The sequence below is a fragment of the Tetrao urogallus genome, assembly GCF_951394365.1.
Source record: "Tetrao urogallus genome assembly, chromosome: 2".
Lineage (NCBI taxonomy): Eukaryota > Metazoa > Chordata > Aves > Galliformes > Phasianidae > Tetrao > Tetrao urogallus.
Window position 1 is genome coordinate 67,992,133 of NC_136814.1, and position 25,255 is coordinate 68,017,387.

Genomic DNA, 25,255 nt, shown 5'->3' on the forward strand with positions numbered 1-25,255 from the left:
CTCTAGACAAGACAAGCTGCTGAGTAAAAAAGGAGAAAACAAAATATATTCTTTCCTTTTGCATTAATAGTTTTATTCTTTGATTATGGATTAGATTTTCAAAGTAGGTTTGTGCTTTAGGAGGGCTGAGATTATGAATATTTGTATTTCTTGCTAGTGTGGTATAACCTTGCTTTTAAAGAGATGATGTTCATTAATTCTTGAGGATTAAGAATGGTTTTGATTTTAATACTTAAGTTCTTGGCAGTAGGAGCAATTAGTCAATCTGTTAAATGAATCTCCTATCACTGAAGTGCATTCTAAACTGTCGTGTACAGAGAAGGATCCTCTGGAGTTACAGCTTTTAATAAAGTACATCTTTCCGGTTTGTGATATCTATTCAGCTACTAGGTGTCATTTAAAGTTGCAGCTGTGTTGAATAAGATTTGATAGAAACAAACCACAAATTCAAGTTCTGTTCTTTCCCAGTAACAAAGCTGAGAAAAATGTTAAGCTGGTTAACGCTGTTGATCTGGGGCACATGTGGAATCATACATGTGTATTCATTTTGAAGTTAAATAATCTTTCTGTGTGTTTATCCTATTTTTTTAGTTTAGCAAATCAGATCTGTACCTTATGAAACTCTGGGGAAAGATTTGTTTCAAAGGATTAAATTCTGGGTGTTCTTAGGTGAATTGGTATCATCGGTCAGCAGGGAAGCTAAATATTGCACTGTATTTAATATCTTTGGTGAATTGCTGGGAAAGAGTTGTTTAAGTGTAAGCTAACTTTGATTTTCCAGGTAGGAGAACTTATCCACACTTAAAAAAAAAAAAACCCAAAAAACAAGAAATGTTTGATCTAATGTACTGAAATAACTTGATTCTGTCTTCTCCCAAACATTTAGTGATGTCTGATGTTGATGCTTTATTGACTTTGAGTTTATTTTAGGACTGGATTTCTGTAGTTGGTGTTTCTTTCAATATTTGTAATTCTCAGTACGTCTTAATGCCTATACTAGGGTAAGGCCCAATTTGAGTACTACTTTTAATTAAAAATTGTTTTGAACTATTGCTTTTTAGGGTGGATATGGAGAGACTTGTGAAGTCTTAATACAGTACCATCCTCGACTTTTCCAGACAATAATTCAAATGACTCAGAATGAAGATCTACGGGAAAACATGGTAATATGGTATTATGTTTTGTAGATCTAGCAGGGGAGTGTTAGTATGGGTTATTTTTCTTCTCTCCCAACTTAGATAATTTTGTTTTAATATTTTGTTTACTTGAAAGTAACTGCAAACAATCTTGCAGATTTTAAGACTAAAAAGAAAAATAGTTTTAGTAAAGTATTGGCTGCCACTTCACTGAACTTGGTTTACTAGATTTTGGAAGTTTTTGTTATTTTCTGTAATCCCATACTTCCACTACAAGGTTGAGGACGTCGACGTCTAAGTCTCTATAGAAACAGTGCTCTCTTTCTGAAACAGTGTAGAGTTTTATAAAGTAAAATGATACAGAGATGAGAATTCTCAGGGTGCATTTTAGAAACATGGGGAGATGGAGTAGATGACTTCAAATAGAAGAGAATGTTAAAGGATTAAAACCATGGAACAAAAATGACTCCACAGAAAGGTAAATGACAAAGCACACTATCATGTATTGCAGAAGTGAAGATGATAAGCAAGGAAAACGGGTGTTTCATCCAAGCAATCGTGGCAATGTGTGTGAAGTCAGATCTGAATGGAAGTCCATGTAAAATATATTAGATTGATTCATTGTATAGTTATATTTCTTGTTAAAAAAAAAAAAAAAAAAAAAAAAAAAAAAAGTATATTAAAAAAAATGAAACCTTAGGTATGGTTTTCTACAACCAAGTTCAAACTATTCTGCCCAGGGACTTGGATAATGACCAGTTCATATTATCTGAAAGTGATGACGTGAAGAGTTAGAAGTCAAGACTCACGTTTTAAACATTCTTCACAAACTGGAAAAAATATTGATAAGCTGCAGGGTGAAAGAATGGATTTCACTAGGGATAAGTACTGTGCTCCTGTGCTTACGTAGGAACAATCAGTGCTGAAATAGATTATGGGAAGCTGCTGCCTGTGGAGCAGCTCTGTAGGAAAGGATCTGATGTTTGTTGTAGGCTACAAGTTGTGCTGACACATTGGCATCATGTTTTTCAGTTTGTGAGAGTGAGGAAGAAGGAAGGAACTTCTGTTTCCTTTAAGATGCACAAAGAAAGCAGTCCTGCTGCACAAGTTGTCTTTTGCTGAAATATTGCATCCAGCTTTGGAAACTGTGTTCAGAGAAAGATGAAGACTCCTAAGAATTTAAAGAAAATAATAAACACAAGAAATGACTGCTATAAAAAGGCTGAAAGAGTTACAGTTATGTAGCATAAAGAAGTTTGGGATAGGAAGAGGCTTGCTGACTGTCTTAAATTTGTAGAAGGCTGCTGAATAATTTTTTTACAGTAAGAAATATTTTGACTTAGATATTTGTAGCTAGTGATTCAACTTAGCACTGAGAAAAGCTTTCACAGAGTTAAGGTTAGTGCAGTATTAGAAAAGAACTTGATGAAGCTGCCTCCAGACATGTAAGTTTAAAAACAAACCAGGCAAATTAAACAAACTATTTTGGATCACAGATTCAACAAGTAGCTCTTATAATGGGATCAGAGTGTTGGGCTACATTGCCTTTGTGAGGTTCCTTTTCTTTTTGCCTTCCTGCAGTTCTGTGAGAAGGATTACTGAACTTTCTGAAAGTGGGAGTGACAGAAGTGAAGTAAATGTGAAGATTGTAGGAATGCATGATGAATGGAGAGTCACTGGAGAGTTAATTCCTCTGTGAGAAAATGCCTAAGATAGAGAGGTGTACAACAGAGGAGGTAATAGAATGTTAACTAAGGTTAGATTAATTGTTCAACAACAGAAGCATGTATGTTAATGTTTCTAGGAATTAGACGGTGTAATAGTATTCTAAATTAAACTTTGGTCTGATACTCTATGCAATCTCTTTTGTTTTAATGAACCCAGTTGCGACAAGTTCTGGAACATTTGTCTCAGCAGAGTGAAAGCCAGTATCTTAAAATCCTGACAAGTCTTGCTGAAGTTGCTACAACTAATGGTCACAAACTACTTAGGTAAGTGTGAGAGGATTATAAATTGGTTGATAAGCTACCAGGTAGTTCTTGCCACTTAATAGACTTGATAATCTAAACCATCTGATGTTGGGCACATGCTGGAGTAAATGGATCTCATATCTAATTCTGTATAACAGGACCAACTTAGATCACTGTCTTCACAAGGATTTAATTAGAAAAATGTATAGCTGTTAGGACCAGGAAGGTGGAGTTGCAGAGAGGTGAAATTTTTTAAAAAAATAAGTTTGACACAGCTATGTCAGCTTTAGAAAGGGAAACTTTTTAGTCAGCCATCATTATTACTTTCCAGCCACTCTTCTTTTTTCCTCACAACTTTACTTTCTGCATGCTTTCCTGGGATGCCTGAGAAGAATTTTGTTTTTTTTCAGGCACTTGAATCATGCCTGCTGGCTCTGGTTGTCTTCCATGGTTACTAATATATGTATGAAAGCACCTGTACTGCACCAAAGCAAAACTAGCTTCAACAGTGTGGTATCTCAGCAGTGCAAGTAGCAGTTAGTTGAAGAAGCATGTAAAATAGGCAAGTGTGTTTTCCCAGTATGCTTTACTAATTTTTGTGGCATCTGTTAAAGGCAGTTTGTGCAAAACACCTCATCTGTAATGTGTTGGAACTTCAAATGTGTTTAATGTAAATTAAACTGACAATTTTGCATTTCTATTTGATTTATTACTGTTATTGCTCCATTATATTGAGCAACATTTTCTCAGTATGGCTGTAGAAACAGACTGTAGGAACAGCTTGTACACGTCACAGAATATGAGCTGCTATGTGCTTCTGTAGTTGCTGAATGTGAATTGTCTAGCTCAGGCTGAAGACAAATCAGAAGCATTCTGCTGCATGGGCTGGCATTTCTGGATATGCCTGTACTGAGGGTGTCCTGCAGGCTCTTACTGACCCACTTTTTTTTTGGTATATCGTCACAAGCGATATGGAATTATTTTTTTATTACAAGATATAAATTTCAAAAACTGGATTCAATTTGTGCTTCAACTAAGCATTTCTCAGTTGCTCTTAGCATTAACATAATGAAGCTGGAGGTACTACTTGGTGCAGGTAGCCTTCTGAGCTAGGGCCTCTCCTCTCTCTTCCTTCTATCAAACTGTATGGAAAATGCAATCCATCTATTTAAACTTGTGTGTCTGAGCCAGTAACATTGGAGTATTAGTTTCCTGGGCAGTAACCTGCAGACCATTGCTGTTGGGTTTGTTCATTGTTTAGTCTGGAATAATGTGAAGTAAATTTTTGTAATGCTTCTAGCAGGTAGCCTGGAGTGACCGTGGATATGGACTTCTGCCTTTAAACACCCACAGTGATCTTGTTAAAATAGCTTTCCCTCCATTGCCCATTTCCTCTTTCCAAGAAATAACTGGAATGATTTGGTCTTGCTGGTGTAGATTGAGCTTAGCAAAATGTTTACAAATATGCTAGTAAACTATCGAAAGCACTTAAAGATTTTTCTGCTTCAGCGAGTCCTCTTTCTAAAGACAGAGATTTAAAATGAAATTTTCACCAAGAAAACACCATTGCTGATGATAAACCTGAATTTACATGTTTATTTTTGCCCTACTTCTTGAATTAGCCTATTGTATTCAGCAATTCTTTTGGTCTGTAAGTAGAGATTTTCTAAATACTGATTTTCAGCTGTGACCAAAACCTTTGGTAATGGTCCAAATAAGGCCAATTAGTCAGGAAATTTATGTTACCAAGTTGAAAATTAAACTTTCTCATTCTTGCCATGTTTACCATTGCATTCCTTTCTTATCTTTATTGAAAGATAATTGATTTATTGAAAGTTTAAATCAGAATCATGGCAGGAAAGTTGTGCTTTCTATACTAGTTGTGTAGTAGTTTCCTTAAGTAGGTGTGTGGGTGTATTTTTTTTTCTTATTAACGCCTAACTGGTAGTCATTAACATGTTACGCTGTAAACAATGTCTTCTGATTTTTGATTTTTTTTTTTAAACCCATACTGTAGGAGGAAGCAAAGTCATAGTGAAGGTACTGTGTGATGCTACAGTTGTCCTCAGCACTGTTCCAACAATATTATGTATAACTAATGTTAGAAATTCTTAATACCGTTTAAACTTGAGTGCTACGTTATATGTCTAATTCTGTTGTGCATGTTTCAGTGGGATTTTTTTCATTTTTAAAGTTTGAGTTGCTTTAAAACATTTCCCTGCAGAGCACTGAGGAAAGAGCTTTATTCAGAAGTATAATTAGTTGCTTAAGTTTAGATAGATTGGAACCAGCTGTGAATTAGCAGATCAGTAATTGCATCAGATATATGCATCCTCTAAGGGTGTCAGGGTTCTGGTGCATATTGATCTTATAGTTAGAAAACAAGTACTTCAAGGATAAAACTGAATATATACCTCCTTATAAATATGCATGTGTATCATACAATGGTTTAGGTTGGAAAGGACCTTTTAGAGTATCTAGTTCCAATCCCCTGTTGTAGGCAGGGACATTTCCCACTGAATCATGTTGCCCATGGTCCGTCCAACCTGGCTCTGAACACTTATGGGGGTGGAACATCCACAACTTCTCTGGGCACCATGTTCCAATGCCTCACTGCCCTCTTCCAAGTATTTAACTTAAATCTCCCCTCTTTTAGTTTAAAGTATTACCCCTTGCCCAGTTGGTACACTCCCCAATAAAGAGTCCCTCCCTGTCTTCCCAGTAGGTCCTTTTTAAGTACTGGAAGGCTGTAATGAGGAGCCTTCTCTTCTCCAGGCTGAACATCACCCTTCTTCTTATGAGAGGGGCTTTGGCCCTCTGAGCATCTTTGTTGGAGTGAGTCCAGAGTAGGGCAACAAGTCCATGTCCAGCTGATGTTGGGGCCAGGCCTGGATGCAGTACTTCAGGTGGGTCTCACAAGGTCACGTTGGGGGGACAATCGCCTCCCTTGTCCTGCTGCCTACCCCTCTTTTGATGAAACCCAGGCTACAGCTGGCTTTCTAGGCTGCAAGCACACATTGCTGGCTCATGTCAAGCTTTTCATCCCCTAGCACCACCAAATCCTTTTCCAAAGTGCTGCTCTCCGAACTGTGTAGATTTCAGTAGAAGAAACTTTAATTTCTTGCAGTTTTGTGTGTGTGTGTGTGTTCAGGATTAACAAATTCTTACCTCTTGGAATTTTAAACAAAAGTTAAAAAAAAAAAAAGTTTGAGTAAGAGTATTCCACTTGTGCACAAACTCATGAGTGTCTGTAATTCACACTGTTTGTGGTGAAGGAGTTCTTATTGATTTCAGTGTTGGCCAGTTAATAAGGCATAAAACTTATATATATTAAATAAATAAGTGAAAACCCAATGCTCTTATGTTGTATCTTCTAGGTCACTTGTTTTCCCTTTAAAAAACAGTGACATTTATCATCCTGACCCCTTAGCTGATTAAGATAATTAATTCACATTTAGGACAGTACTTAGGTTATGGCTGACCTGTGATGGTAGATCTGATTAATTATTACAATTTTACCATTATATGTGATTCTCTTTTGGAATGAGAAATGTTTTCAACTGATTAACCCAATTTGTTTCATACACTGAGATCTTTACTGTAGTAAGCTGGATTTCTTACCTGGGACCTGTGCAGGAAATACAAGTTCAAATATAAGACAAGGACTTTTTTTTTTTTTTCAATGTGTGTCAGACCTTAACATTAGATTGCTTACTCCTTAATATACTACTTTGTTTCATCTAGGAAAAGAAACTTAAGTATTCCATTTTTTCCCTCAGCTTGTCAAGTAATTATGAAGCTCAAATGAAGAGTCTCTTGAGGATCGTGAGAATATTTTGCCATGTCTTTCGCATTGGCCCATCCTCTCCCAGTAATGGAAATGACATGGGCTACAATGGAAATAAAACTCCAAGAAGTCAGGTGTTCAAGGTCAGAAAAGTATATGATGTTGTTAGGAAGATAGACCTTAAAGAGATGAATTTCACAAAGCATGCATTCATTAATCAGACATCTCATGAACAGGAAGTAAGTTTGGTTGATGTCCCTATCCCTTCTTAAGTTAATCCTGACTCTTTCCTTTTGTTTAGTTGTTTTTTTTCACTGAATTCATTTAAACACTAATGCACATTTCACTTTATTATTTATGTTTATTTCTTGTTTGATTTTGATGTTTATTAGATGTTAAATATTTAATTCTTAACTGGTCTTGGTAAACTTGGTTTTATTATAAACATTTTATTTAAGAGTGTAGTGATCTCAAAATGTGGTAATATTAAGCACTGTAAAAGAGATTGTATTAATGTTGCTTCAAAATTAGGAGTTCTTAATTTCTAATCTGTGTATTGTTTTCACTCTGATCATGATTTTTTTTTACCCAAGTTATTCTTGAATGTTATTATTATATGCTTTATAATGTACAGCTTACTATTTCCCTGGAAAGGTTCTTGATTTATAGCTGCTTTTAGAAATGTGCTTTAGGCTCTGGCCATTTAGGTGTTTAATTTCTAAAGTTCATTTGAATACTTGTTTGTGAGGAATCCTGTGAAAAATTGTATCTTTACTTTCTGTAAAGCAGTCTCAGTTTCCTGCATGCCACTGCATTGGGAGTATAACTGATGAGCTGTTCAGAGCACCTAAAGAATAACAGCTGAAAGATAGCCTTTTTTTTTCTTTTCTAATTTCTCCTTCCATCCTCTTGATGGCACAGTTCATATCACCAGATTTAGAAGCCAATGATTAAATGATGAGAATATTCCTTAACCTTCACATTTCTATCAGGTGTTCTAAAAGTGGGGTATTTTGAAATTACTGCTTTTTCTTTTGTGATCTGTTTTTTAGATTACTTCTAGTGAATTTTAAAGAGCTATGTTAATAAGTTCAGGAAAGTGTGGAGTCCTCAGTACAAGAAAGACATGGAGATTTTGGAAAGGGTCCAGAGGAGGGCGACTAAGATGATCAGGGGGCTGAAGCACCTCCCCTATGAGGACAGGCTGAGGGAGTTGGGCTTGTTCAGCCTGGAGAAGAGAAGGCTGCGGGGCGACCTCATTGCAGCCTATCAATACCTGAAGGGAACCTACACCCAGGAGGGGAGTAAACTCTTCAAAAGGGCTGACAATAGCAGGACTAGGGGAAATGGATCCAAGTTGAAGGAGGGAAGATTTAGGTTGGATGTTAGGGGGAAGTTCTTTACAAGGAGAGTGGTTAGGCCCTGGAACGGGCTGCCCAGGGAGGTTGTGGATGCCCCGTCCTTGGACGTGTTCAAGGCCAGGCTGGACGGGGTCCTGGGCAACCTGATCTAAATGTGTATGTTTGGTGGCCCTACTAGGCAGGGGGGTTGGAACTACATGATCCTTGAGGTCCCTTCCAACCCGGGTGATTCTGTGATTCTGTAATTACAGCTATGTTTAGTTATTTAGCTTAATTTTTGATTGTTTTCTTTCCTCAGAACAAAGATTAACATTAGAATATTTGAAAAGCAAACAGTACTTTTTTAATAGGAAAATAGTTTTAATAACAAATTCATTTGTATCATTAATATAAGACTAGAGCTTGAGTGAAAAGTACTTGTGCAAAATGTAATGCATCATACTGTATGCAGTGTAATATTGGTCCTTTAGGGTTATTCGTTAAAACATGTTGAACTAAATTGGCACTTTGTGAATTTAACCACGTGTTCATTCCATTTCAAAAAATCAAAGCATTACGCAAATCACAAGAATAATTTTATTAAAGACACCATTTTTTAATGCTTTCATTGAAAGCTTGTTTAAATGCACCAGATCAAACAACAAGCAGGTGATGCTAAACACAGTTAATACAGAAATACTTGTGAGAAGGTTGGACAGATACTGTTACCTTTCTTCTTTTTTTCTTAACTTAAACTTAGCTTAACTTTACATTTTGTTCTGGCTTATAGACTACAATAGAAAGAACTTTCTCTTCAACTGGAGATCATTTCAAAACTCATTATTAAAAAAAAATAAAAATAAAATTAAAATACCACAATTTGTGAAGGAAGCTGTATTTCAGCAAAGTTACTTACCTGTGTGGCCATATCAATTTATGTGCTGGTGGAATTGTTTCTCCATTTGGCTTGTAGATTAGTCTTGTGCAGTAGACAAATACTACACAACTGGCACAGCTGTCCCAGAAAATACCAGTAATTCTGAGTTCTGTTAAAAAAAAAAAAAAAAAAATAGTAATAATAATAAAAAATATATATGAGATATATATATATAAAATAATTTAATGTTGTTTTAATGAAAGAGAAGAATATATACTATTGTTGCATGAACTAACAAAGCAAAACATTCATGAGGATTTAAAATTTATTATTGTTACTTTTTAATTTATTTTAGAAGTTTTAAAGCTTGGGCAGCTCTTCCTCAGGGCCAGTGCTTTCTTTCTCCATAATATTAAATTTTAGAGTAAAAAATGTAAAAATAATTGATGAGAGTTTGTTCTGATTTAGGAATGGAGTACGCTGGTCTGGCAGTGCAATTTTAATCTTAGTTGCAGTTGGATTAGACTTTTCTGGATGTACAATAGCTGGATAGTTACTACAAGATAATTCTAAGTCAGTTGATTGACTTCCCTTTCTCTTCTATTATTATGTTCCCTTTCTATCTTTTTTTGTTCTTACTTTGAAAATGTGATGTTGGGGACTGTTTACTCCTTTTCAGGAGAGAGGAAAGCCCTTTGTTATATCTCTATATTATTAGATTGGTAATTGTTGTAGTGGTACTGGAAGAGACCCGGGAGTTGTCTATCTTGATTGGTACTAGCATCACCAGCACTTTCTTCAAATGCTGTTCATTTGAACAAGACCTATAGATATTGTCTTATTTTACTGTATAGGATGCTAGTTATTTGTCTAGCACTGTCTCAATTTGAGAATGGATTGGGGAACTTCCATTTGGAGAATGTTGTTGCAGTAGCAGTGGCAGCAGTTCTGTCTTATGGCACCCTTGTGAGATACACGGAGAAACAATTTCGGGTGTTGCTGGCTTCTTGTTTTCTTTTCTTCTGAACACATTCTCTTTATGTTCAAATAGGTCTGTGCATGATGACTTTTAAAAAGCTGATGCAAAAATATGCTTTATCCAATACAACAAATTAAGAAAAACTTTTTTCTCTTTTTTTCAACGCTGTGTTACAGTTTTCTTATATTAGTGTACTGTTTGAACAGACTTTGAAGCATGTCAGAAATTCTTAGTAATTTTGCCACCTGTCATGAATTTTGGATTTTTTTTTTTTTTTTTTGAAGAGTTCTTGTAATCTAGAGTGAAATTGAAAAGGTGAATGTATCTTGATCTGAGGCTGCTGAGGATTGTTATTTCTTGGCAAGAATAAAAAAACCACAGGGCCATCTCTGCTTTACTGAAGTTCCTTTTATGTAATTCACCACAGGCCATCTAGAGAGAATTGTGGTCGCTAGGGGCAAGAAGTTAGTTTCATATGGTACGTAGAACAGTACCAGTACCAGACATGGAGAGCAGACTGGCTTTCTTTCCTTAAATATCTTATTGGAGAAAATGGAAACATTGGAGTTTTTTTAACAGTAAGCTTCAACAGGAGTTTTTAATACACAGCTTTCATATGGGAGTTAATTTGTTCTGAGAGCATGTGGTTATTAGGTATAGTGACAGTGTTCCAAATAATCTAGACTCCTGATACTCTCTGCTGCAAATAGCCCTTAATATTTAAAGGTAGGGTTACATGTTGAGAATGTACTTTTCAGTACCTGCTAAGTCCTTAAATTCCGAAGTTGGTTAAAAATGTTGATTCAGCAGTAATATATGGAAAAGAGAATGTGCGCACCTTTGATTTTTGGAACATTATGGATAGCTTCAGTCAGAAATACCTCCCTGTACTCAGAAAATGTACACTTGTGAAGTGCCCACTTAAACAGCATTAAGGAATGGCACAGTTGGGCCTGATGTTTTTGAAATGGCTGTGAGGGAACCACAAGTGTCTCAGCTCTTCCCATTCTTTGCTGTAGGCCTGCACCTGAGCAGATGTGTAACAATATGATTGTGCCGGGTTTTCATTACGTTCGTAGTGAGCAAAGAGTGACTTAGTTCAAATGAAATGCATAGCTTTACAAATTGCTGTGATATCCTACTAATATTATTTTTATTTCAGGAAGGTATTAGTGACCCCCGATCTGAGATATTTCGGATAACTGTCAAAATGAGCTGTATGATCTCATGCTGTGCATAAAACTCAATTTATTAGATGCATGTATCAGTCTGAATCTGACTTGTTTTGTTTAGGGCTCTGTCTTGGCTCTGTTTAGGGCTAGCCCTATCCACCTGTGGGGAGCTTTTTTGACCAGGACCTTAAGAAAGCACTAATAAGCTCTTAGTCTGAAAACTAGAGGTGTGCTTTAGTGTCTTTGGATGCAGCTGTTGGGCAGAGCTGTGCTGTGTAAGAACAGTGAAGCCAAACTGTGTTAAACAGTTCAGTGTTTGACCCTTCTTTAAATTATTTTACCTTTGTTTCTGTCTCCTCCTTGATTGTTTCCATTCCATATGAAATTTTCTCTTTGTGCTTGTGGCTACAAGTAGAGAATTTTTAGGAATATTTTAGTTTTATGTCTAACATGACTTCTGAAGTATTATTTAGAACTTTTAAATGTGAATGATGTTTATTTGCCTTAATATTAATGATGTGATCATCATATTATCTAAGGTGAACATGTTCTTTTTTTTTTTTTTTTTGCATATTTTATTGCAGCCACTGGAACTGCTCTGGCACTCATTAGACGAATGGCTAGTTCTTATAGCCACAGAGCTGATGAAAAACAAAAGGGACTCTGCCAACATTACTTCTATTTTGCTGAAGCAAAAAGGACCAGATCACCAGGATGCTACTCCTACGCCTTCCTTTGCTGCTGCAGGAACAGAGAGCAGAAAAGAGCTATCTGCTGACACAGGGGACTCAAAAACATATGAAGTTGCGGGGAAGCAGGAAGCTTATGCTGATGGCCAGGATGTTATCTCCATGACAGCAAACAGGCTAAGTGCTGTCATTCAAGCATTTTATATGTGCTGCTCCTGTCAGATGCCTCAGGGGTAAGGAGGATACTTTTCATTAACTGAGTTATTACATTTTTAAAATCATATATGCTTTCTTGGAAGAGTGTTGGTGCTGACCAGATGATATTAGTGGCAGTCAAGGGCATACTTCCTGATGCTTTCATTAGTTCAATTATTTGATTTTTTTTTTTCCTGCTTTAATGATGCATTTAATGGCACAGCAAATTTTACTTAATGCTTTTGGTAACTTTATCAGAGTGGGTTTCATATTGACTCTTTTGTCTCTTATTGTCTCTTTTTAATCATGTGGGATACATGCAGGCAATGTAGTTTTGATTTCTTGAAATTTAGCTGTTTCTGCTGTTGGTTCTTAGTGTGAAAATATCCTTAAGTTTAATGTGATTATCCTGCAACAACTATAATTGATCTCAGAAGAAATGCAGACTGTGTATGAAAATGACAGCTGAGGCACAAGTTTTCAAAAGAAGCCTTTTATCTCAAAATAACACTCACTTGGAATTCTGCCCCAGGTTAGCAAGTATTATTTTGTGTGGAACAGACGTGACATAACTTATGTAAATTAGATACCATCAGTGTCTGGTTTAAAACAAAGTGTGTCCTCTGTAGTTGAGTTCTTAGTCTGTCCAGGCTTGCTTATATCTGTCAAGTAAACTTGCAAGGAAAAAATCCTTTGACTCTCCTGAGTGGAGAGTTAAGAAAATACGGAGATTTGATCCAGGTCCCTGAGAAGTCTTGAAGTGAGGTTCTTTCTAAACTGGAGCATAGGAGTTCTGCACCAATATGCAAGGGAACTTCTTTACAGTAAGGGTGTCAGAGCACTGGAACAGCCTGTCAAGGGAGGTTGTGGGTTCTCCTTCTCTGGAGATATTTGAGACCCACCTGGATGCCTACCTGTGCAGCCTGCTGTAGAGGGGCCTGCTTTGCAAGGGGGCTGGACCAATGATATCTGAAGGTTCTTTCCAGTCCTTGTGATTCTGTGATAGCTCCTGATTATTCCCTGGATTTCCCTGCAAGGATTTTCCTTTCTCTAAATGTAGTGGATCAAAAACTTCCAAGTCAGCCAGTACTTTTTGTCTGGTGTCTCCTCTCTGGGCATTCTGGAAGATTCTCTGAGGATCAACACTTTCAACAAATGCTTTGTACTCTACCTTTTAATTTTACTTAAGAAACTGCTTATAAAGCTATTCCCATTGAAATCTCCATTAAAACTTGCTAAGATGCAGTTGTAATAATGTTTATTTATGACAGCCAAATGAAGAGTAGAAATACTTCTAGAAATAAGTGTATCTTTTTCCCCTTCGATTTATGCCTATAGCAATATTAAATTTGAGGCTGTCTGTATCCTGCTGAGTTGCCTGTGGACCTTGCCCAGTGGTTCTGTTCTTCCACATGTTTTATGCTGGGATTGGGGAAAAACCTTGTGGATACTGTGTAGAATTGAGAGCTGTCATAGAAGCTAGGAGAATCAGAACTGTTTCAGTGATTTATTGGTAACTTGAAGAACTTGGGATGCAGAAAAATAAGGCAGTTTATGCCTGAATTCTGCTTTATTTTTTTATTTTTTTAAGAATTTCTGAGATCTATGTAGATAAATGTAAAAATGTGATATTTATTCTACTTTACTAAAATTTTCATGGCAATGGGAATAAATGGTATGTCAGTTTTGCTTGCTGATTCCAACAAATGACGTTTTCAGACAGAAAATAATTTTAAATGGCTCTAATTTTAGATATGAGTGTCTTTTATGTTTAATGAAGGAGAGTAAACAGAGCTCATAGTTTTCCATTGTTTTTAATGCTCATATGGTAAAAGATGGCATTTCATGCTTTAATGGAAAATTATCTAGTAATGAATTACTGAGTGGAAACAGGGTTAGCACTTGAGCTCTGAAAACATTTGAAGCATTAAGGTTATTTTCATTTGCTCATCACGATTACTTTTCTTCTGTGAATGCTCTTATTGAATCTAGCTGTTCTTTGTCAAAATACTGAAATACAATGTTACAGGTTTTCAGCATCAAAACTGAAGAGTTGAGAGAGTTTTTGTAAGTTACATCTAAAGGTGTAAATTGCCATAGAATCTGTGAAGAAAAGACTGTCTTATAGTTGTTCAATAGTCTCAGACCATATCTCAGGCCTAAAATAGTGTTTTTAAAATGTTCATACTTAGCATGGAAGATTTTGTTCACTAGTTTAAATTCTGTAAGAATAAGGGAAAGAATATGGTGAAATTTAATGAAATTTTAGTGAAATTTAGTGAGGGAAGGAAAAATAGTTCAGTTTACATAAAAGAACTACTCATTTTTATATAAAATTGATGTTGGGGGCATTGTTATATTCAGACTTTTATTGCTGGAAATCTGTAGTTTTTGACTTGATTGTGGTAGTTAATTTTCTTAAGAACTCAGAGTTCTAGTAGTTTTTCAGAGATCTTTTAGGATTATTGTCCTTTTTGAAAGCACTGTTTTTCAGTGCCTTTCTCAGATACTGCCTGTGTTAAGATGATTTTATCCTCAATTGCAAATATTGCTCCTGTGGAAACTAAAGGACTCAATAAGTAGTTCTCTTTTCTTGAGAAGCGCGCAACACAGACGTAAACAAGTTTGCACCCACATAAATCCCATGTAAATTCCTCCCACGTTCTCTGAACGTATGCAGGAGAAAAAATAAAATTCCATGCTAATGTAGAAGATGCTTGCATGGCAAGTAATTTGGTCTCTTCAAGAACCTATTAAGTTTCACCTTCTCCCCTGTAATTAATGAGTTCATTGTTTGTAGTATTATTTCTTCCTAATTCTTTTCCTCACTTTGTACAGTTTATGAAGTGTGTTCTGGGACTTGTAGCTAATGAACAGGCATATGGAACAATGTGCATTTATGGTGTATATAATAATAGTCTTTTTGTACATACGTTTCCATTGCACTGAAAGTTGGGAGAATTCAACAGAGAAATGTGCATCTTCGTATTCTTGAATGCTGCTGAGTGTTTTGTTCAATGATTGAGTAGTTAGGAACCAACAGTTTTTATTTGTGTAATGTATTAAAAAATAGAATGCAATAACATACGTAATTCAAATTCTTTTCTGTTTCCTTAAATAATTTCGTTAATATCTTATGGTTTTCTTTGAACAGGATGACGTCACCTCGTTTTATAGAATTTGTTTGTAAACATGATGATGTCCTTAAGTGTTTTGTTAACCGGTAAGTTTCGAGGAATGTGCAGTTCCTAATTTGTTTGTTTATTTTTATGTCCAATATAGTCCAACCTCATATACTTTTTCTTCCTAAAGAATTGTGTTTTGAGGTTATTGTTTTGACATAAGCAGCATGCACACTCTTGGTCTTTTCAAACACACTTTAGTCCTTCCAAATATGAGAGAATGAATATTAATTATTCAGAGTTCAGGCTTAGATGAATTCTTCTGCATTTGTAAACAAACCTGTAAGATTTGGTGAGATTTTGTAAACAAAATATTTTTTGCAGAGCAACAGTAATTTTTTTAACAGGCTATTGCCTCCTCTGTTTTTCCAATCCTACTCTTCTGAGGTGAATGCCAACTTTCATGCTTACTCAAATGTGTTGTATGTAGTGACTTCTGGACACTATCTTAGTGCATTTGGTTGCTCTCAGTGTTTTTCAGGCACTGCCCAGCTCATAAGTATGTCTTCTATTTGTATAAAGGATGAGGTAGCTTAAGTCATTTGGAAACAAGCAGTAATGAAAATGTTACAAAAAAGAAAGGTCGGTTGGAACTGTTCTATAGGAGTAATTGCACTGGCTCTTTGAGTAGCCTTAATGTGTCATGAAGTTTTATTAGATCTCTGACTAGTAGACTTCTAACTCAAAGCATTTTTTCTTTCAGGAATCCCAAAATCATTTTTGATCACTTTCATTTCCTTCTTGAGTGTCCTGAACTAATGTCCAGATTTATGCACATCATAAAAGCTCAGGTAAACACCAAGAGATGTTTTGCTACAATTTCTATGAGTATAAGAGAGTTGGTTTTTTTTTGCTTGTTTGTTTTTAAAACCCACTGGGAGGGGATAGAAGAATTATGTCCTCCAGTGCTTCTGAATGTGAGATACTCTAAGTTAAACAGAAAAAAAACAGAGGGTGAATACACCATTATTAAACACATTATTAGTTGATTTTTTGCCATAGTTACTTAGTGGGAGCTCCTTCAGTGAAACATTGTTTCCTCCTGTTTGATTACTTGTGGGTGAGTGTGGTGTGTTTTTTTTTTTTTTTCCTGCAAAATAGGAGCCTGATGTCTTGTATAACCTAAACACATTTAATGGTTTAATGTGGGATGTGAATTCTAGACTAAAAAGCTACTCTTCAGAAGGCTATTTGCAGCTAAGTGGAAAAAATAGCAGGCAAACTTCATTATGGAAGTCTGATTTATGCAATGCTTGCCCATTTTGACATTGTTGCCCTTTCTTCATCCCAAAATAATTCCTACCTTATTAAGATAGTACTGAGTAACTCAGCGCATCTCAAAATGAATCTGTAGTGTGCATAACCATTTTCACAGAATTGCACAACAGTTGAAATTTGACAGAACCTCTGGGTCCATCTGTCCAAAGCCCAGCTCAAGCAGGGACACCCAAAGCAGTGTGCCCAGACTCATTTTGAAGGAAAATCCACAACCTCCCTGGGCAACCTATGCCAGTGCTCCATCACCTGCACAGTAAAGAAGTGCTGCCTGATGTTAGATGGAACGGTGTTTCCTCACCATGCTTGTGAAGAAGGAATTATCTAGTTGAATGCATCCATGTAATGTTGTTTACCTTTTGTTTTGTAGCCATTTAAAGATCGTTGCGAATGGTTCTATGAACATCTGCATTCAGGGCAACCAGATTCAGACATGGTGCACAGACCTGTCAATGAAAATGACATCCTTCTGGTTCACAGAGGTATTATTTTAAACAGAATTGGATGTCTCTGAAGTAAAATGAATTGATGCTTAAAATTAATTGATGCTTTATATTCAGATTCTATTTTTAGGAGTAGCTGTGAAGTTGTCTCTAAAGCAAATTGTGCAAAACTAAAGCAAGGGATTGCTGTGCGATTTCATGGAGAAGAAGGCATGGTGGGTAAAATTGCTTGGTTTTCCTTTATGCTTTATATAGAAAAACTAATCCTGTCTTTCATGAATAATGTTTGAATGAAATCCAAAATTTAAAATAACTTTTGTGCTTTTATTAAGAAATAGGTAGTTACCTACCTTAACTGGCAGTAAAAGCTCTAGGTACTAATATGTTTTATTCTTTTGACATGCAGGGACAGGGTGTGGTGCGTGAGTGGTTTGATATCTTATCCAGTGAAATAGTTAACCCAGATTATGCCTTATTTACCCAGTCAGCTGATGGTATGTCTCTGCTTTTTTTTGTTGTTGTTGTTGTTGTTGCCTAATTTTAGGGTAATGAAAACATTTTTATAATCTGAAATTCACTTAATTGATTGCAGATTGTAAGATTGTTACTAAAAATGAAACTGACAGAATTATATTTGTGTGTAGAGAAGTGATTTGTTCAGTATGTATTTTTAAAACTACAAGTGAATTCTTTTTAATGTGAAACTTCCTTACATTTTTTTGTCTTTTGTAAGAGGAGAATGAATTGTTGGTTTAAATGAATATATGCTATTTAACGTTTCCATTCTATTTCTATCTGGTATTAGTGGAACATAATGCTTTGACAGCAGTATAGAAAGCGTTTGCCTTTCTTCTGCGGCTTTAAGGAAGCTGTAGAGATAAGATATTGTGTCCAGGTCTGAAGCCCCCAGTACAAGAAAGACAGAGAGCTATTGGAGAGGGTCCAGAGGAGAGCCACAGAGATGATCAGGGGACTGGAGCAGCTCCCCTACGAAGACAGGCTGAGGGAGCTGGGTTTGTTCAGCCTGGAGAAAAGAAGGCTGCAGGGTGACCTCATTGCAGCCTTTCATTACCTAAAGGGAGCCCACAAACAGGAGGGGAATCAACTCTTTGAAAGGGTAGATAACAGCAGGACAAGGGGAAATGGTTTGAAGTTGAGGGAGGGGAGATTGAGGTTGGATGTCAGGGGGAAGTTCTTACAGAGAGTGGTGAGGTGCTGGAACAGGCTGCCCAGTGAGGCTGTGGATGCCCTGCTGCTGGAGTGTTCAAGGGCAGATTGGATGGGGCCCTGGGCAGCCTGGTCTAGCATTAAATGTGGAGGTTGGTGGCCCTGCATGTGGCAGGGGGTTGGAGATTCATGATCCTTGGGGTCCCTTCCAACCCTGACCATTCTGTGATTCTGTGATATTCATTCATTTCTCTTTAGAAAACCACAAAGTCAAGCAGTTCACTTTTGTGGTGAAATGATCTGTTGGTCTCCATGGGTCTACCTTGTATTTGACTTTTTGTCTTTTAGGTACTTCATACACAGCAAATCTTTATCAATGAAAGATTTCATACCAGCAGCAGTAATAAATGTTTTGCCCTCTGGCTTAAAAAGTCTTAGGGAGTGACAAGGATATCAGTCAACAGCAGAAGCATAGATCAGTTTCTGAAAGTTAAAAGGACAAGTGCAGGGATGTCTGTGTGAGATGGTCTCTTCCAAGAGGACCAAGACTGGATGGTCTGCTGTCTGTATGTGGCTGGATCCAGACAAAAGGAAGTGAATGTATTCTGATCTTTCCTGTGAGCTAGTTCACAAGTTTATAGAAGCATGGCCCATGAGTGTGAGCAAAGGTGCAGGTAGAAATGGAAGACCAAGTTCAGCAGATCATGCTTACCCTTTTGTTGATAATTATTTCAGGGTGTTGTCTTGGAGAGTGGTTATGCAGTATCATTGTAGTAATATGATGTCATTACACTGTAATATATTTTTCTTCTGTCTTTCTAACATGAACAGAAAAAAAACGAACAAAACCAGCCATCCAGAACTCCAAAATAAAACTTTGTTTTCAAATAGTGTGTTTTGACAAATATGAACTTCACTTAAAGTAGACATATAGATGAAGTAAAGAAATCCTATTATGTTCTTATTTTATAGGAACGACCTTCCAGCCAAACAGCAACTCTTCTGTAAACCCAGATCATTTGAACTACTTCCGCTTTGCAGGCCAGATCCTGGGATTAGCTCTCAATCACAGGCAGCTGGTGAACATTTACTTCACGAGATCATTCTACAAGCATATTCTTGGTATGGCTTTATTAAAATCCTATTTATTACTCACAACAATTGTCTGAGCAGTAAATTTTCTCCTTTTTACTTTTGTATGTGTGTTGAAAGTGCAAAGAATCTTGCTAATCTTTTGAGTATATCAAAATACAGCATAATATGACAGTGATTACTGTTTCGTACCGAGTCTCTCTCTTATGAACTGCCACATCACGCAGAACGTCCTTTCTTCTGAAGTGCTATTCCTTAGTTGTCTTTGGAGGTGTAAGATAGCTTGTTGTTTTACTTTTCCTCAAGAACATGGATAAAAAAGTTTTACTTTTCCTCAAGAACCACACCTTACTTTAAGCCCTATCAAGATGTTCAAGGGATTGTTTAGATCTCATTCTGATCTTCTACAATCAGCTTGTTTATCTGCAGTCTTTTTGTGATGATTGCTGAATCTGGAATAGATTGTCTCTTAACTTCAGATTTGCTGTTTGTTTTTCCTAAAAGAGTTTGGGGAGAACTGTTGCACTCTGATGATGCAGCTATCTTTCTCAAGATCTTCTTGCATGGGAATAGAGTTAACTTTTACTTCTCTCTCTTAGATCTGCTTTATGCTGTGTGACTGTGTACTAGGTAAGAAGTGAAGGCACCAGTCTGAAGCAGCACCAAATTGGCAATGATCCATTAGACTTCCATAGTAATTGTTCCTTCACATGATAAGAGGGTTCTGAAATAGACATTGCTTTGTATGGTACAATTTGACTCTGATTTAAGGGTTGGCCTCTCAGCAAGATATTCCTCTGTATGAGGAGAAGAATGATGCTTACAGGATAATCTCCATGTGTTGTATTCAGAAACGGGAATCATTTTAATGCTGTTTGCTCACATGCTTTGGGAATAGTCAGGTGTTGATCTTGTGATCTCTGTTGGAGATGACTACTGATTAATTTGGTTCTTTTCTAGTTTGAATTGAATTGTAATTATGTACTAGGTTTGCTGGTTTCTAAATTGACAGGATGACCTGGTGGTTTGTTTCTTCTTTCCTTTCCCCCTCTATTTTGCAATAGTATCCCATTCTCGTAGTCTGAATTTAAAGATGTCTGCCACTTCTGAAATATAAGTTTGTCTCAGGTTACCAGATTTGTTCTTTTGCTTCTTACTCTTGCTGCAGGATATTTTTCCAGAGGTGAGAAATTAGCACAGTATGTAAATCAGCTGTTGGCAGCATCTCTTCTAACAAAGCATCTCTCTATTTGAAAACTGAACAGCAGCGCATAGCCTCTGTAAGCCTCTGTAAGATCTCGTCAGTACCTCTTAATAAGGTCTTACCATCCTGTTGAGCTGACACCCTGTAACTCCTCAGAGGTTTGAAGCTTAAGTTCAAAAGGTTCACAGGTTTTTGTCACTCTTGTTACTTTCTGAACACAGTAAAACGGAAAAATTATGTTTCCCAAACTAATTGTTTTTCCTACATTAGAGTGGCTTATTCAAAACAGATTCCTAAGGCCACTTCCCTCAGCTTTGTGAGTCTCCTCTCATTTCAGGAACCTGAGATGCACACCAGCAGATACTTCTGAGGGCTTTTTAAAATGTATTTTATTTTTGTTTCAAGTTTAGCTGTGGGTTATGTACACTGTTGTTCATGCCAAATACAAGTTTCCAGGTTACAGACATGGTGGAAGTTCCTTTCAGCTTCTTGGGGGCCATAAGCAATGGAGTATTAAATATCCTATTGAAACCTGAGACCAGTTTCAATTTTCTGGTTTCTCACCTTGCACTAGGATCCTTCATTTTACTTGCCTCTCCCAATGATGGTACACTGTTGTGTGCCAAGAACTCCTGTATCTGAGGAATAGTGTGAACCTCTTTCAAAGGAACTCTTCTGTTTAGTCAGCAGACATGAAGTGGAAGTGCCATAAGTAGAAGCTGAAACCTGTGAAAACAAGTGAGGCCAGTTTCTTTCAGGTTCAGATGGCCTTGTCACCTTTTTACACTGTGCTGGGATCTTTTTGCACCAGTAACTGGTAGGCAAGGAGTGATCTCCTACTCTGGTGACAACACAGTTAAAATGTGGTTTATAATGTGTTAAATTTCTGGATGACATTACTTTTATTTGTGCTCTTAAACTTTACTTCATTTTTCTTTTTGTTTATCAATGTACTCTATTACAGAAGTAGAACTCAGGCAAGAATACAGTTAGAAATTACTAAGGTCTCTTTTTTTTTTTTTAATTGTCACTTTTTTTCCTTCAAACTGTCTTCTGCTTAAACAGAGGAAGAGAAGATACTTTCTCTTTTGCTGTTATCCAGTTATTTTGTAGTTTTTCTAAAGAGACAGTTTTCTGTTTGGAAAAGGAAACTTCCAGCTCCAGCCTACAAAGCCTCAAGCACTATTCAGACCATCCAGTGAAATACTGTATAGAGATTTTTTGTATTTACATGTTTGTACAAGCTGTTAACCTTTTAATTGTCATATTGTCTGGGGTGCTGCTCCTGCAATCCATAGCATGTCAAAACCTCTACTAACAGAACATTCATGTGACATCCTAAAAATGCACAAGACGACTGTGAAGAAAAAGACATACTTCCCAGTAATTAGTTTTCCTCTCTAAAGCCATTAACACTTATACCCTCTTCCTCTTTTCCAAGTATTTATTTTGACAGTTATCTAAATTATCTGTCTTCATAAAGTCACTCAGGTTTGCTTTCTTGTGCAGTGAAGAGGTAGTTTTTCTGTGCAAACTCAGTCACCTTGTTCTTGACATGTTTGCTCAAACTTGTTCTCAAGTGCCATGTCTGTGAAGGGGATAATAAATAAGAAGTTTCCATACTTGGCTGGAATCCAAACTTCTGGCACCTCAATGTGTGTCTCAGTGCTTCTGAGTGACCTGAAGTTCAGTTTGAAAATGTGAAATTTCTATAAATCATTTCTTTCAACTGAGTAGTAGAGCTCATAACAAAAGATGAAAAAGAAAACTGAAGAGTGAAGGAATTTTCCAAAATACAGAAAAGTATTTATGTTTTTCCAGCTATAAATCTTTTTCTGGGGAGAAGAGATGTTATACAGGAAGAAAAAAATAAATAAATTTGGGTTCCTAGAAGTTACACAAAAACTTTTTAGAAGAGCTTATTTTTTTTTTTAATCACTTATTTAACCTTGTACATTCATTGTTAGATGCTTCTGCTGAAATCCACAAGCCATCTAAAATTGTGCAAGCTGTTGTTGCTCAAGAGGTGTGCCATTTGCTTCTCTGTGGGGGAAAAAAAAACATCCAGTGGAAACTTTAATGCTTTTAAAATGTTATAAGTACGGTTCTGCTGTAGTTTAACAATGGTGAATCCCTTTTCCCACTTTTCTGTTACTGCATTATTCTGTTTCCTCTCTAGAGGGCAATCTTATACTATATATTAAATTAGAACCCTTTTTCCCTTCTTGTGTTTATTTTATATTTATTTTTCTTTTTAGGTATACCCGTAAATTATCAGGATGTAGCATCTATTGATCCAGAGTATGCAAAGAACTTGCAGTGGATTTTAGATAATGATATCAGTGATCTGGGTTTAGAGCTGACTTTTTCTGTTGAGACTGATGTGTTTGGAGCAATGGAAGAAGTGCCATTAAAGCCTGGGGGTGCAAGTATACTTGTTACACAGGAAAACAAGGTGAGTATACAGATTTATTCAGGGGCTGGCAATATAAGAAAAAATGACTGTACTTGTTTTCTGAAAACCTCATTTTTTTTTGAAGACAGTCTACAAAATAAAAACTTACTGGCTCCTTTCTTTTTCTAGCTTGATGTGTAATAGTACTACTGAAGTAGTACTATTAAATGTATCTATTAAGTGTTCAGCGTTGTTCTTCTTTCTCTCAGAACTTCTGGAAGAAAAATGCAGTATTTATTTTAAATGTTACAGACATTGATACTGTTGAGTCATGGCTGAATACCAGGAGGGTAGAACAATAGCAATTGATAAAATTGTAGCAGGGCAGTCCTAGATTGCCAGTAGTATACAGTACAATTGGTAACGTAAAAAGCTGCAGGAAGCTTTTCAGCCATTTCCAGTTCACTCACTATGTGGTTGTATCAGTAGGTGTAGTTTACTTTGTGTATGCAGTATTCATTCGGTTTCGCTGCTAGCACAGATAGCTGTTGTAATAGTAAAGACCACTTGGTGTCAGCATTTGCTCTCACAAAATTTTAGTTCCTCTTGGCGCAGTTGGCACCAAATTCTTGTATGCTTAATCCTCATTTTCATTAAGGCAGAGTGCCGTTGCAATAACTGGGATATGTGTTATTAGCCAGATTCTGCCTGTTTCCTGCAATACAGTCATTCATGAAAGAATACGGACTATAAAACAAGTCTGATTGTGAAGTGAGTGGGTGATTAATTTCTTTATTAGCTATCAGAGAATGCAGAGATGTTGATTCTTGTTTCTAGGTGGTCTTGATTTCAGTGTATAAAACAGATCTGAAGATGAAACGAATAGCGTTCTTTTTAACAACCATTTAAAAAGTATTTGGCAGTTATCAGTTAGCATGAAATTAGAAGTTTGCCCACATGAGGATTTCCTCAGCCATTAATAGCTCACATTGTTCCATTAACTTGTGACTTGCGGCGCAGTCTGAAAAAGGTGCTTGAATGTGCGCAGAACATTTGCATCCCTGCCAGCTCATCTGCCTTCCTCAGCACTGTCAGGAGGGTTTGGGCAGCTTTTATTTGAAGGGTGGAAAGAAACAGCTGTTATAGTAGCTTTAGAACTGCTATTCTTCATTGATTTTTGAATTTGAAGGCTGCAAAATATAAAGTCAACGTACATCTATAAGATGGCAATGTCTCCTGTTTATTTCTGATTTTGACATCAGTGAGCCAGGCTATTGAGAATTGTAGAACTGTGTTTTAGTGTGGTTTAGTACTGTTTGAGTATTTTTTCCAGTTTCTTTAACATGGCATGATTTTTGCAGTATGTTTTAACTTAACGGCTCTAACAGGTTAAACAAAAGAGCATGCTTTTATACAGCACCTTTTTTTTTTTTTCCTGCAACAGATATCTTTTTTTTTTTTTTTCTGCCTTTACCTGAGGAATAAAAGATTTTTGCTTAAAAATCTTTGTATTTGCCATACCTCTGGCAGAAGGAAAATCAGCTTCTAAAAGAATTTGCTGTGTCTGCACACTAGCTGATTACCTGCTTGAAGATAACGTATATTGAAATGAAATTGAATGAATCCTTATTCCTTAAAAACCAAACCAACAAACCCTCCAAAACCCAAACAAACAAAAACAAACAAGCCCACAGAAACCATCCAAACAATCTATTTTCCTCTTACAGAAAAGCAGAAAGGAAAAAAAGAAAAGTATATTATCGAGGAATAGAAGTAATAGCTGCATAGCTGTTTGTAAAAAGGTGTTTTCTTGAGCAAATTCTCTTTTTACCTCAATTGTATAATAGGTGAATGGTTGTGGGATCGTACGATGTAAATGTACCAGTCTTGCAATTGGACAGTCTGCATAGTTCCAACTAAAGTTTCTGTTACAGTAGTGGTTCAACTACCTTTTATGATGATAATGGAGAGACATCAAAGGGAGAGATCTTGCTTTTTCCCATTTCCTTGCTGTGCAGTTTTCTTTATTCTTTGCTGTGTATTTTCTTATAGATTTCTGCTTTTAGGAAAAACGAGAGACAAAGTTTGACCATATGCTCTTTCATAAAGTAGTCCAAATTTTCTCTAAGCCATATTTGAGACATGTCTGTCTGTGACCTGGCCGTGCTGTCTGGCAATAGGAAACCACACAAATTTTTCAAACAGCTTTAGAATGTGGCTTCCCCCTAAACCTGTACATCATAGTGGATGTTGATACTTGTCTCACCCCAGTGCATGGGGTTGTGAAATCAGAAAAGTACTATCTTTGCTTGCTTTACCACAAAGGAAAATGCAATACAAGCCCGTACTCCA

The 25,255-nt window shown here is 36.5% G+C and overlaps 1 protein-coding gene across 4 annotated transcripts in view; it reads left to right on the forward strand.

Moving 5' to 3' along the window:
• Positions 1–25,255, forward strand: part of HACE1 (HECT domain and ankyrin repeat containing E3 ubiquitin protein ligase 1) — a gene marked incomplete at both ends in the record, with an annotated part of 49,277 nt that overhangs the window by 15,115 nt on the left and 8,907 nt on the right. For 3 of the 4 annotated variants that reach the window (XM_079549993.1, XM_079549994.1, XM_079549995.1), the window contains 11 exons: positions 1,062–1,163; positions 3,021–3,127; positions 6,886–7,036; positions 11,846–12,183; positions 15,300–15,368; positions 16,031–16,118; positions 16,973–17,084; positions 17,163–17,260; positions 17,452–17,539; positions 19,185–19,334; positions 22,767–22,963. In XM_079549993.1, the coding sequence (XP_079406119.1) occupies positions 1,062–1,163; positions 3,021–3,127; positions 6,886–7,036; positions 11,846–12,183; positions 15,300–15,368; positions 16,031–16,118; positions 16,973–17,084; positions 17,163–17,260; positions 17,452–17,539; positions 19,185–19,334; positions 22,767–22,963 (1,500 nt within the window). Of the gene's footprint in view, positions 1–1,061; positions 1,164–3,020; positions 3,128–6,885; positions 7,133–11,845; positions 12,184–15,299; positions 15,369–16,030; positions 16,119–16,972; positions 17,085–17,162; positions 17,261–17,451; positions 17,540–19,184; positions 19,335–22,766; positions 22,964–25,255 lie in introns of all 4 variants that reach the window. The other variant, XM_079549992.1, reaches the window with a different exon arrangement.